The sequence below is a fragment of the Rhipicephalus microplus genome, chromosome 5, assembly GCF_043290135.1.
Source record: "Rhipicephalus microplus isolate Deutch F79 chromosome 5, USDA_Rmic, whole genome shotgun sequence".
In the NCBI taxonomy this organism is placed as follows: Eukaryota; Metazoa; Arthropoda; class Arachnida; order Ixodida; family Ixodidae; genus Rhipicephalus; species Rhipicephalus microplus.
The window spans coordinates 120,562,906-120,577,346 of NC_134704.1; the positions used below are offsets into that span (position 1 = coordinate 120,562,906).

Consider the following 14,441-nt stretch of genomic DNA (forward strand, 5'->3'; position numbering starts at 1 on the left):
CTACGCTCAAGATGCGCTCGCGGCCATTAAGCTAGCTTCAGTTGTACTAATTGTGGTATTACGTAGCGCGAACGGACGACATTGGTAAATGACACATCCAAACATGATAATCACGAGATGCGTGTCATGTAAGACCATGACTACATGCCACACTGATGATGCGCTCGCGGCTGTTTCGCTAGCTTCACGTATGCCAAATTTGGTATTATGCGACCGAATTGATGACGAAGGTATGTGACTGGTGCAAACATGATAGTCATGAGAAGCGTGTCATATCAGAACATGACGGCATGCTACAGTCAAGGCGCCAGTACTTTTCGACATGACGCAGTGCGGGTGCTCGCCGGTGTTCATTTCGTCGCGTCAAGCCGGCGTTGGTGCACGCCAGGTGCCGGTACTGCCATATACTCGCAGGCGCGCGCCAAGTTGTGTTTATTTGACGCATGCGCATTTCAGTGCATCCGGCCTCCCTTGATAACAAAAATAGGGAGACGCAGTGTTGTCTGGCTGACGCATTGGCGCAAATTGGAGCATGTCGCATTTCGCGCTAATTGCCGTTGGGCCGCGCCGACGGACGCTGGTCGTGCCTGACGTCAGACTATTGAGTTCTCGCGTTTTGCTAAGGTAGCGCTGCTGTTCCTAACGTGTGCGCACTTCAACGCTACATTGGAGTATATTGAGCCCTTCATGATGCGCTCGCAGTCATTTTGATAGCTCCACACAAACCAAATTGAGTGTTATGTGACTTCAGTGAATAACAAAATGCACGACTGGTGCAAACATGATAATCCTGACATGCGTGTCATGTAAGAATCGCTGAAATAGGCTATATTATGTTGTTCGGTTTAAATTGCTAGCGGACACTTGCTTTGTGATTAAAAAAGGTTAAATTTCGTTGGTCGGTTTAAATTGCTAGCCTACACTTGCTCTGTAATCTAAAAGACGATCAGTTAAGTTTTAAATTAATGCACCAAACTGTTGGCAGTAGCTATTGCATCTTTCCATTGCCTGAAGTCTACTGCTGTAGACTATAGTGGCAGTGGAAGGATGGCTTACGACATCGCCCAACTTCACATGTCGGCCAGTGCGCCCCAAAAGATCTTCTTTAAGGAAAAAAGCCACCATTTGCCTCCTGCAATTTCAGATAATTTTGGAAGAATTTCAAGAACGAACTTGTTAGAGGGAGCAGGCTAGGCAGTGCAAAGTTGCTCTCGCTAACGCACTTACAGGTGCGATAGCCGCTGCTGCTTTTCAACCTTCTCCTGTGGTTTGTGGGCATATCCCTCATCTCGGCTGCATTGAGGATGTTCATGGATTCGTGGGACAGGGAAGAGGAGCACGTACTGGAACGCCTGGATATCTCGGGAATGCTGCTAACACATATGGAGGTGCTCCTTTTCCTATTCGGGCTTGCGCTTTTCACCATCAGCTCGTGCGGCTGCGTCGGGGCACTGCGGGAGAACACCTTCCTGCTCAGAGTGTACTCCTTTGCACTTACCATCCTTATTGTCGTCAACTTTGTCCTCGGCGTTCTGGTTTACTTCGTGCCGGGTAAGAAAGGCGACTTTTCGAACTCACTATAAATAAGCACCAAGACACTCACGCTCAAAATGGAGCATAATGAAATACTGTTCTATAACGAAAAAAACCGTCAGAACCATTTTGCAATCATGATATATATATATATATATATATATATATATATATATATATATATATATATATATATATATATATCTGTGTCTGACCTGTGTTGTGGGGCAGAGGCTCAGCAAGTAAAAGAAGTGGCTTGCAGCAAACCTTCATCACATCAAATCTGAACAGTAAATTTTAAAACCACTCCATTCTTGGCCAATCCCTCACAGTGGGTATGCGCCACTAACAATAACAGAACAACAACAACAACAACAAAAACGTTGCCTTACAAGTGGTGGAGAGTGCTTTTCGGTCTTGTCTTGTCTTGTCGCCTAGGATATCTTGGCTCATACCCACATGGCGGATTGGCCACACTGTGTCTCGTAATAGATAATTTTTTTACAACGTTTGCTAAAAAAAGAAGAGAAGTTAGATAGGAACAATAATAATGTTCCTTTAAAAAACGTGAAAAGTGCAGAAGAATGCGATAAACCAGAATTTATAAAACAAACTAAAAAAATGAGGAAGGGGACAAATAATTGGATATATCTGGCACTACCAATAGCAGCGTAACGTTCCGGTTGCGTGAATGAATTCATGTAGCGCTGACAGAATAACACTGCGGCCCACACCCAACTGACTGGCTCCAAACGATAATAGGGTGGATGTATTGACTGGCAATCCGAGCATACCAATCGGTCTTTCAAGATTTATTCGTCGTAGTGAGGCGAAGCGGCGGCATGTGAGAAGAAAGTGATCGATTGTTTTTTGTTCATCGCAAACTGCACATAGGTTAGTTAATGAAAATCCTGATTTGTTGAGATAAAAATTTAACCAAGGAACTCTACAGCGAAAGCTTGTGAGGGTCACCTCACATTGATGGGAAAGGCATTTTGCGGTGTTCCATGTGAATTGCAAGTGCCGAAATTCTTCAGATTGTAGGAGATACGTTTCGTTGATTTTTAAGATTACCAGGCGTTTGAATCGTTCGGCAGGAATAAAAGGAAACTAAGGGGCTACTAGCCCCACCGGGAAGTTTAGAGATGCCGAAGCGAGCGAATCAGCAATTTCATTTAGTATAATTCCAGCATGCCCGGGGACCCAAATAAACCGAACTTCTAATAGGCTATGCGGTACGAGAGACCAAAATATCTTGAGAAGAGGAGACTGCTTTGCGGACGTTAGATGTGTACATACAGATAAAGAATCCGAAATAATAATACCTTTTGATTGCTGATAATTTATTTTCGAAGAGCCAATGCAAAAGCCAAGAATTCTGCGAGAGAATTTGTAGTGAAGTCAGGCAATTGGAGCGCAAAAGACCAATTAAGCTGATGAGAAAAAATACCTACTCCAGCCTTTTGAAGATGTTGTGTTGCATCCGTCGAAATTACTACGTATTTAGGAAAATGACTGAGATGGTCTTGAAGGAGGCCCTCCAGAACATGCTTTGGAAGTAACTTGGCATTTTTCGGAAAACTATCATCGAAAACTAAGTCAACTGGAACCGAGCATAGGGTTTGGGGAGTTAAACGCTGGAGGAAAACGTGAAGATTTGATAAAAAAGACTCGACAAAAATGACTTGGGGTCTTTGATAATGAAACCACGGGCGCTGAAAGAAGAAACTGGATGTTTGATGAAAACTGTCTGTGAACAGAAAAAGGGCGCATCTTAAAGTTTTAAAAATGTTTGCACAGTAAGATGTCGAAATCTAGCATCAAGTGGAAATATTCTAGCTTCCATATAAAACACGCTATTCGCGACACACCTAGGTAGCCCAAGACACAGCCACAGAGCTTGCCTTTCTAGCAATATAAAAGGTCCTAATTTGTACTCAGCACTTCCGGAAAGCAGAACACAACGAAACTCCAGAATTGTGCGTACGTAAAGTTTGTAGATCATAGGTAACGTATCCCTGCGCATCCCTGAATTCTTATTGCAAAACTGGCGTAGCAATCGTAGGGCGCTTTCTGCTTTATGGGTGTTTGATTCAATTCGTTGCTGCCAATTTAAATTGCCCACGTAAACAATTCCGAGATATTTTAGTGCTGTTACTTGTGGAATTGGATCACTTTGATAATGCAGTGAAAGAAATACGGGAACGGATAGTGGCATACAAGCGGAGCACATTTGCTAACATTAAGTGAAAAAGACAGCCCGCCAAGCCATACCTCAAGCTCACTCAAATATGACTGTAAGATTTTATACAAACTATTGATATCTTGGGATGACGAGAAAAAAGCAATATCATCGGCGTAGAAGTAAAGAGGAACATTTTTATGAACGGGAATGGATGATAATATATTAAATACAAGAGGTGACAGGACTAATCCTTGCGGAACACCTCTTGTTTGCTTATATGAGGCAAAAGTAATTCCCTCGTGGCAACAAAAGAAGTGTCTGTGAAAGAAAAACTCCTGAATCCAAGATATAATGTACTTGGGAACCTCACAGTCCACTAATCTTGAAATTAATGTACTGTATTCCACACTATCGTAGGCTTTTGCGATATCTAACGTGACTAATACAGAAAGCTCACCAGATACTTTTGCAAAGCGAATTCGGCTTTCAAAATCAACATGAGCCGACCATATAGAGCACCTCTGTCTAAATCCTACTTGCCTTGGTGAAAGGATGTCCTGAAGAGCGATGAATTCACTGAGTCTTCTATGAAAAATTTTTTTCAATTATTTTAACTAGGTTTGAAGTAAGCGAAATTGACCTAATGTTATCCAGAACATATCCGAGGCTTGGATTTTTTTGCAGCAACACAACTTTAGCAATTTTTCTTGCGCTTGGGATCCATGTGTGCTGTAAGGAGCAGTTAACAATATTCAAAAGCTCATCGGGATGGGAATCAAATATCAATTTAATCACAGAGTTTGTAATCTGATCTGGACCAGGAGCCGCTTGCTTTACAGTTAGTATGACATCTGCCAGTTCCGCCATAGTGACTTCCCGAAAGTCCGAGGTCGCGCTTTTGAATGTGACAGGTCTCAAGCATGACGAAGCGAAACGCGCTTCAAGTCCTTTCGCGATCCCCTCTAACAAATCTGTTGTCTCTTTAGGAGTCAGCACTATTGAATGCGAATATGCTGGTACCTGCGTCGATTTTTTGTTCCGTAGAAACCTGTACAGGGCAGATATTTCATCAGGTTTTGATAAACGCGAATGTAAGTCAGAATTTTGTTTATCTTTAGCTATATCAACTGTACGTTTAAACAGCGCTGCGTGGAATTTATAGTCAACCCAATTTTTCGGAGTATATTTGTGGCGTAAACGTTTCCAAGCAGCCTTACGTCGCCTATACGCAAGCGTACAATTTTCATTCCACCAAGCTGAATTTGACGGAGTGCTGCCGTACTTAACAGAAAACTATGCCTTGTGGACAGAGTCATTTAGACACGCTACTACTGAAGCAGCTCGTTCCTGTCTGACGCGTCCTCTCAATGACGAGAGTGCGGAGTTTGAAACAGTTTTATAAATTTTATAGTTGGTGAACCGTTGTTGCCGGATAGCAGAGGTAAGTTGTGGTAGCAATATTTCATAGGTAATCACTACATGATCACTACTCGCCCCATTATCAAACGTTTCCCACGATGAAATCATAAACTGGCCACACGAAAATGTTAGGTCTAATGTTGATGAGTTTATTCCACGTAGAGAGGTAACTTATCCAAAGTTACGACAACGAAAATTATTATCCTGCAACCGATTCCACAGTCTTTTGCCACAGCCATCTGTTTTGAACCCCCAAGAAGTGTGATGCGAGTTCAAATCCCCAGCCAATATATTTCAATTTGACGAAGAATTCTTGATAACCCAATCTAGTTGATCTGTGCGTCTTACTCGATTCGGAAAGTACGCAATAATCACCGCAATCCTGTTGGAGTCAGGTAACAAACAATCTATTCGTAACAATTCACAATCACGACAAATATGTTCCAAAGTTACAGTAACATGATGACAAATTTTTGAAGATATTAGGGCCAATAATCCACCTCTTCTACCTGGCCTATCTAATCTAAAAGTTCGATAATATTTTAGAGTAAATGTTTGTTTCAGTGAAAGCCAAAACTCTTGAAGTAAAATTACATTAGGATTTGTTTGCTGTATGAGATAAATAAAATCTATGTAAGCGGAAGATACGGCACGGCCATTCCACTGGAGAACTTTTACAGGCGTCTTTTCGGTCCCCTAGTCCTCTCCCTGCAGCGCTTTTTCGTTATCTTCGACTACCAACCATCCCTGGAGCTCCGGTCGGGTCGCCGTTTGCGCAGTCAGCCCACGGTCATGTCACAAGACGAGCACAACAAGAACTCGGCTCCATCCACCCCACCTACACCCCTGGGCATGCCTTCATGGACTGTCAACACCCCTCAAAAAGATCCCCCGATGTTCGCTGGCCTTCGCTGTAAAGACGTTGCAGACTGGTTGGATGAGTGCGACCGTGTGAGTGCGCCCAACTATTGGCATAATTCTGTGAAGCTGTCCCGCGCGCCGTTCTATCTGACGGGGGTCGCTAAGACATGGTTTCTCAACCATCAGCTGGATTTCCCAGACTGGCCTACCTTTGAGCTGCAGCTCCGTCAGATATTTTCCTACTCTTCTGTACGTGCAGACATCGTTAAACGGAAGCTTGCTGAACGTGTCCAGCACTCCGGCGAGTCCTATACTTCATACGTTGAAGATGTCCTCGCCCGATGCCGTCACGTCGACAGCTCGATGGCGGAACATGACCGCGTTCGCCACCTGCTCAAGGGCATAGGCGCCGTCGCATATAACGTTTTGGCGGCAAAGAACCCCACCATGGTCGCAGATATCATCAGTACGTGTCAGCGACTCGACGACCTTCAACTTATACGTTTACAACCTGACACAGGAGATCTGAAGCCAACGCATGACAATGAGCTCTGTGCGTTGATACGGTTCATGATTCGCGAGGAGCTGCAACTGCAGGCCACCTCGTCGTCTCGTGAGCTCCGCATAACAACTTCTCCAGACAGCCTCCGCAACAACGTGAGGGAGGAACTGGCATCCATGACGTGTGAGCAAGTCCCGAGCTCGCATACCACTCCACAGCCGACATACGCTCAGGTGGTTGCAGCGTCACCTTCTCAGCAATCACCGCAGTATGTGTCAACTACGAAGCCCTCCGTAAATGTCCTCTTCCCAAGGGCACCGCCTTCTTCTTTTCATGCCTGGCGTTCATCTCGACCGATTTGCTATTATTGCGAAATACGTGGCCACATCTCACGGTTCTGTCGTCGACGTCAACAAGACGAAAGGCGCAGCTGTGGTGACTACGAGAGAGATGAGTTTGCTCCTGCTCCACAACATCGCCACCCATGCCAACTGTACCAACGCCGCTCACCATCTCCACAGCACTTTGATGAAGCCAGTACCTTCTGCTCCTCGCACCCTCGTTCCCCGTCATCAATGCGCCGTTCCTCGTCCCCACTTCGTCCGGCTACGACGGCGTCTGATTATCGCCCGAAAAACTAAACAGTGTAGCTTCCGGAGGGAAAGCTGCATTTGGCGGACTGCATCGAACTCCTCCGGAACACCCCTCAAATGTACTTTCTGTGTGTGTTGAGGGTATAAGGATTGAAGCCTTAGTGGACACAGGTGCATCGCTGTCAGTTATTATTGTGGACTTGTTTTCCCGTTTGCGCAAAGTGAAGACACCGTATGATGGCCCTCCCCTTCGCTGTGCTAATGCGGTTTTCGTTCAGCCTCCTGGTGTTTGCACAGCACGAGTTTTTATTGAGGTTATCCTTCACCGTATACAGTTCCTCGTTCTGTCATCGTGTACTAATGCGCTCATTTTAGGGTGGGGCTTTCTCTACTCAGCTTCAGCCATGATATATTGCGGTCAGAGGGTCATTCGCATGTCAGATACTGCGCTTTCGGCCGATAAAGATGCTCATAGCCAGCGCTTCGTCACTGCTCATGACTGTTTTATTCCTCCAGGTAATGAGCATATTCTGACCCTGACATCAAATAAGATCAGTACTGGTGATGTGTTTCTGGCACCGTGTGGACGCTATTTCTCTGGTGGACTTACCATCGCTCCTAGCCTGGTGCGCTTTCATGATGACAGAGCATTAGTTACGGCAGTTAACCCTACTTCTTTGTCTGTTGTACTGCCCCAGAGCACCAGTGTGGTTTGCTTCACAGGTACCGAACCACTTTATTTGGTGCCCCTTCACGCAGACGCGCCGTCTTTCTCTACGAGTAATGATGACGATGCTACAACGGCTGCTTTAACAGCCACAATAAATCCCGATTTCACGTCAGCGCAAAAGCAAGAACTTTTGGGTATCCTCCAAAACACACTGCTTCATTTGATGTCAATTCTAAGCTTTTGGGTCGCACTTCCGTCGCCGTACATCGAATTGAAACGGAAGGCGATACAATTGTACGCCGCCGCCCATATCGAGTGTCATCCGCAGAGTGGAAAATGATCGAGAAAAAAGTTGCTGATATGCTCAAACGAGATGTTATCCGGTCTTCGTCCAGCCCGTGGTCATCACCTGTAGTGCTAGTCTGAAAGAAGGGTGGTTTGATGCGATTCTGCGTCGATAATCGAGCACTTAATAAGATCACGCGCAGAGATGTGTACCCAATCCGACGAGTCGACGACACACTTGACTATCTGCAAGGCGTTGAATTTTTCTCCAGCCTCGATCTACGGTCTGGTTATTCGCAAATACCTATGCACGAAGCGGACAAAGAAAAAACTGTATTTGCAACACCAGAGGGGCTGTATGAATTCAACGTGATGCCATTCGGTTTTTGTAATGCTCCTGCCACGTTCGAATGCATGATTGACACAGTTCTACGGGGCCCAAAATGGAAAACACGTCTCTGTTATCTAGGTGACATCGTCATTTTCTCCTCTTCTTTTCGTCAGCATCTTGATCGTTTAGACAAAGTTTTGACGTGTATTTCTAATTCTGGACTTCAGCTAAACACAAAGAAATGCCACTTCACCAACAAGAACATCAAGGTCTTGAGCCACCTTGTCAGCAAAGATGGCGTTCGTCCAGATCCTGACAAGCTTGCTGCCGTGATACGCTTCCCTCGGCCAGAAAATCAGAAACACCTACGATGTTTCCTGGGCCTGGCGTCCTACTTCCGCCGCTTCATTAGCCATTTTGCTGCCATCGCGTCGCCACTGTATAAGCTGCTGACATCCAGCTCAACTTTCGCTTGGAACAACGACTGCGAGCGTGCCTTTCAAGCCCTCAAGCATGCTTGAACATCCCACCCTGTTCTGTGTCATTTCGACGGGAACGCACCTACATGTCTCTACACCAATGCGAGTGGCCAAGCCATTGGAGTGGTTCTTCTACAGCGGGATGCCACTTCGCGGGAAAGAATTATTGCGTATGCTAGTCGTGCTCTTACGGCTGCTGAACAAAACTACTCCATATGTGAGCAGGAATGCCTTGCTGTTGTCTGGGTCATACAAAAATTTCGACCATATCTTTACGGACGCCACTTCACAGTTAATTCCGACCATCATGCCTTGTGCTGGCTATCGTCACTGAAAAACTTGTCTGGTCACCTCGGTCATTCAGTGTGGAGCCCGCCTACAAGAGTACGATTTTATAAGTCTGTACGATTTTATAAGTCTTATCTATAGGTCTGGCAAAAGACACCATTATGCAGATGCTCTCTCTCGCTGTCCCCTTCCACTGTCACCATCGAGTACGTCAGGTGATTGCTCGTCTGGTGGGCAAAATACTGCGTCACCCCCCACATTATCACAACTTGCGGTTATCGACACGCCAACTTCAAATCGCTACACCGAGTTCACCACACGCCAGCGTGATGATCCATATTGCAATAGCATTAATCAACGCCTAAATGGTATATCACCTACTGCTAATGCTAGATTGCGCCGACAACTACGGCAATTTAAGCTCGATAACAATGTGCTCCATCGTTACGTTTACATTACTGATGGACACCGCTGGGTTCCAGTACTTCCACGTTTTCTGCGTCACCAAGCCCTCGAAGCCTTTCATGACGACCACGTGCAGGCCACTTGGGATTTTACAAAACACAAAGCCACATCAGGGAACGTTTCTTCTGGCCTGGCATCTCTACTTTTAAGGCCAAGTACGTTGCATCTTGCCACATGTGTCAACGGCGGAAGCGACCAACTTCGTCTCCTGCTGGCCTTCTGCAACCCATCCCGTGTCCCGAGACACCTTTCGCCATCGTTGGCATAGGCCTACTAGGACCTCTGCCCATCACGCCAGCAGGTAATCGTTGGATTGTGACTGCTCTCGATCACTTCACACGGTACGCAGAGACTGCTGCACTACACACAAGTTCTGCTTCAGACTTCGCAGACCTTTCTCAACGCCATTGTATTGCGTTACGGTGCACCTCACGTCCTCCTGAGTGATCGCGGCACGTTCTTGTCCACCATAATTGAAACCCTGCTCACAACCTGTGGTACAGTACATAAGACGACGTCAGCCTACAACCCCCAAACTAATGGGCTGACAGAGAGATTTCATGGGACACTAATAGACATGCTATCGATGTACATCGCGCCAAACCACGACAACTGGGATACTATTTTGACTTTTGAGACGTTTGCCCATAACACCGCTGTTCTAAGAACTACTGGCTATTCACCTTTCTACCTCGTTTACCGCCGTACACCGACATTCACCATCGACGTCTCTTCTCTAAATGTTCCAACTGACTCCTCGGCAACCGTATCAGACCAGTTCATCACAAGGCTCGAGGAATGCCGGCAACAGGCCTGCCTTAATACAGAAGCCAATCAGCAAGATCGCAAGCAACGCTACGACAGCTCTCATCGCGACGTCTCCTTCAGTCCGGTGGATGAAGTGTTGCTTTGGACGCCCATTCGTACTCCAGGAGAGTGGGATAAATTTCAGTCACGCTTCATTGGACCTTATAAAATCAACGAACAAACGTCACCAGTGAACTACCGTGTCACTCCCAGCGACCTTTCTTCGGATCGTCGCTGTCGTGGTTCGGAGATTGTCCACGTATCGCGTCTGAAGCCATTCGTTCGACGTTCCGTTTCCGTCTAAGACGCGTCCGGGCTGGCCGCTGAAGCGTGGGGGGGGGGGAAATAAGTGTGAGCATTATTCATGCGCGTCATCTTGTCATATGTACATGCTCATCATCATCAGTCTGACCTGTGTTGTGGGGCAGAGGCTCGGCAAGTAAAGGAAGTGGCTTGCAGCAAAAACGTTGCCTTACAATATATATATATATATATATATATATATATATATATATATATATATATATATATATATAGTCACGGGTAATGGGTATGAGCCATAAATGTAGCATGAAATCGCTTGGAAGTAGAGAAAGAAAATGACTTTTGCTTCCTGGTCTGGGCGCGAGCAGGACGTCGATTCGTCGCTGTCTGTTATTTTGTTCCTGGCACTGGTGGAGGTGCGGGGTAAATACGCCTCGACTGCAGATCTTCAGCCGACACACCGAGCTACTTGGAGACAGCTAAAGCACCCACGGCAAGAAGCAGTCGCCGCCTGCGAGGACTATCTCCCGAATACGGTTCTGTCTCTCAGGACGAGATGGCAACTTCGACTACTAGCTAGGCGAGTCAAACCAATGGCGCCTATTCTTTTCTCCTGCATGTTTTTCATGCGCCGCAAACACCACGCTCATTTCATGGGAACATTTATGATGATGTTGATGACAGGCTTGACCACTTCGATCTAGTTGCCAACATCAATGAATGGGATGAAGCTCGCAAGCTGCGGAGAGTTTACTTCGCGTTAGAAGACTCTGCCAAAACGTGGCATGAGAATCACGCGGGTTTTTTTGCGACGTGGCAAAAGTTCAGCCAACAATTTCATGATGCGTACCGCAGCACTGAAAGGAAAGAAAAAGCAGAGCAGGCCATCTCGTCTCGGAACCAACGACCTAACGAGAGAATTTTGATGTTCGTCGAGGACATGCTTCGACTCTTCAAGCGTGCCGACCCTGCAATGTACGAGGAAAAGAAGGTGCGGCATTTATAGCGTAGGGTAAAAGAGCAGCTCTTTGCCGTACTCGTGCGCAATCCACCGACGACTGTGGCTGAGCTCATAAATGAGGCAACCACAATGGAGTGTACTCTCCAGCATTGGTCGTCACAGTATGAACACCACGACGTGACCCCTGCTGCATGCTCAATCGGGGCTGACAGTGAGAACCATGCTCTCGCAGAGTTCATAAGGAGCGTCGTGCGGGACTAGCTGCGCCAACTTCAAGCAGAGGGACCCCAACCACCCGTAAGTGCTCTCACAGACTTAATCCGAAAATAGATCCGACAGGTGGTCACCCCACTCGCGCCAACAAGGCCTGAGGCCCCTGTGCTGACCTATGTGGCGGCTCTGCGATCTCTTGCACCACATGCTCCTGATCCCACCATGCGGACAATGGATCAGGCTAGCCATTGATCCCAGGGCACTCCGCCACCCGCCTCAAGGTTTCCGAGTACACCAACTTATCATCCGTCTGGATCGCGACAGAACGCCGCAAAGGCCAGCGTGTGGCGTACGTCAGATAACTGTCCACTCTGCTACCACTGTGGCGAAGCGGGTCACGTCTACCGCCATTGCCAGTACCGCCAACTTGGTCTCCTTGGCTTTCACCCTCATGCTCGGTTCCCGCGTTACGGTGAGCGTCACCGCGACATCGAAGCGTACCTTACGGGACACCAAGCTTCTCGCCTTGGTCAACGCTGCCAAGCACAATCACCATCACCTCGCCGCCCCACGTCACCTAGCGTTCCCTCATCATCTTATGCTCTTTTCAGAGGCTGGTCACCGTGTCCCCACAGGGGAAACTAGAAACCGCGGCTCCTGGGGGTGAAACCGCGTCCCAACGAACTGTCAAAGAGCCTCCCTCGACGCAAAGACCCGACGAAGACCGTTCTGACTTTCCAGTCATTCCCAAAAGTCATAAGACTGTTTGCGCCGACATCACAGTACACGTAGATAATCACGTCGTCAGTTCCCTCGTCAACACCGGCGCCGATTATTCGGTTATGAGCAGCGCCCTGGCCTCCCAACTAAGGAAGGTAACTACCCCTTGGCAAGGACCTCTGTTGCGCACGGCAGGGGGCCACCTCGTCACGCCCACTGGAATGTGCACAGCCCGTGTTCGAGTCCGTGCTTCGACGTTCACAGGGTCTTCCCTCGTGATACCTGTGCGCTCCCGTCCACTCATTGTGGGACTAGACTTTCTTCGCGAACACGGCGCAATTATTGACCTACGAGACTTGCAGGTGTCGTTCGAGGACCCGTTTCATCCTGAACCAAAAAACGCCCACTTATCGAAGGCTGCTTTACGTGTATCTTCCGAATCTGTTACTATGCCTCCCTGCAGCAGCCTCTTCATCAACTGTGAATGTGACCAAGACGTCCCCGATGCTGTAATTGCAGAAGGAAATCTGTCTCTACTTTTTGCGCAACAAATATGCGTTGCCCGAGGTATTCTTCAGCCCAGGAGGAAGCAGGCATGCCTATTAGTCACGAATTTCAGCGAAGAGTATCGTCATCTTAACAAACACAATGTGATCGCATACCTTGAGAATATTGCCGACGTCCCTGGTCCCTCATTATTATCTGCTCTTTCGTCGTGCTTTTTTTTAATTTAGCACTTCACGATTAAACCTATGTTTTCAATCCTAAAAAGTTTGAGACAACTCTGGTTTTTTTATAGCAATTTCAAAAATGCATAGGGATGAATTGAAAGCCGAAGAAAAAAACAGGGCGACACGTCATTTTTTCAGGGTTTCATTGTTCGCGCTGTTTTAACATGATGTACGCAAGCCGACCACAGCAGATAATGGACTTTAGTACAAATTTATTGCTAATGTGCGTGATACGTCCAACTTCGTAGGAAGCATAAAGAGTGTGATAAAGACGACAATGTCTGAGAAGCTCGTGGTCCGCTACCACGATTCTCAGGACAATCACGACCTCGTAGATGCAATACAGCGTTACCTCAAGTGCTGCGGCATGACGTCACGAAACTTTCGTGACTGGAACGACAACATGTAAGTGAGCTTACAACTTCATTCGCAGTTGTTACTTTGGAAAACAAGTGTTGGTGCAGAGAGCTTACAATGTCTCAAATCATGGAGGCATTGAAAAACAAGGTTACTTGCGGAAATCTGTCGGAGGAGGTACGGCAATGTACGGATGTAATGAAGCTCTTTGCGAAAGCTGGTGGTTCATTGCATCGATTTGGAACAAAAAAGGAGCAAATTGTCGCCTTCGCACATAATGAGGCAGCTATACGCGATCCTATGTTTTTTCTAGAATAATATTGGTAAGATATGCATTGATCATTGAAGGAATATTCTGAAAAAATGCGTATTGGCCACGCCACCTTCAGCGGTTAGCGACTGTTTTATTATTTTCGTGCATATATCAAGGCGTTAGTTAAAGGCACACTTAAGAGCGAGGCTATTTTTTGCGTACTAGTGAAGTGCAGTTTCACAATTCCAAAAATGCCAATTTTGCCGCGACTCAGCGCTTGCTAAGCGAGAATACGTGCGAAACAAAAATGCGTGTGGAGACGCCACTCGAGATTCCTGCACAAACGCCATGACGTGCTTGGATTTGAAGACGTGTACTGGTTCCTAGGTAGCTACTAATCAATGCATCTTCAGTACATTTTCATCTGTGGGTATTTATCAAGCGAATTTCCAGGAAGTTTTATTGAGAAAACGTCTTCAAAATTTCAATAGTGCATGGTGAAATGTTGGACGCCACACGCGTAA

General features: G+C 46.7%; 1 protein-coding gene across 1 annotated transcript; it reads left to right on the forward strand.

Annotated features, from left to right (window-relative positions):
* Positions 1-1,304: 1,304 nt before the first annotated feature.
* LOC119186920 (tetraspanin-33) lies at positions 1,305-13,716 on the forward strand. The gene is made up of 2 exons (XM_037435271.2): positions 1,305-1,551; positions 13,556-13,716. Exons 1-2 carry the CDS (start codon positions 1,305-1,307, stop codon positions 13,714-13,716), a joined length of 408 nt encoding a protein of 135 aa, XP_037291168.2.
* The last annotated feature ends 725 nt before the right edge of the window (positions 13,717-14,441 follow it).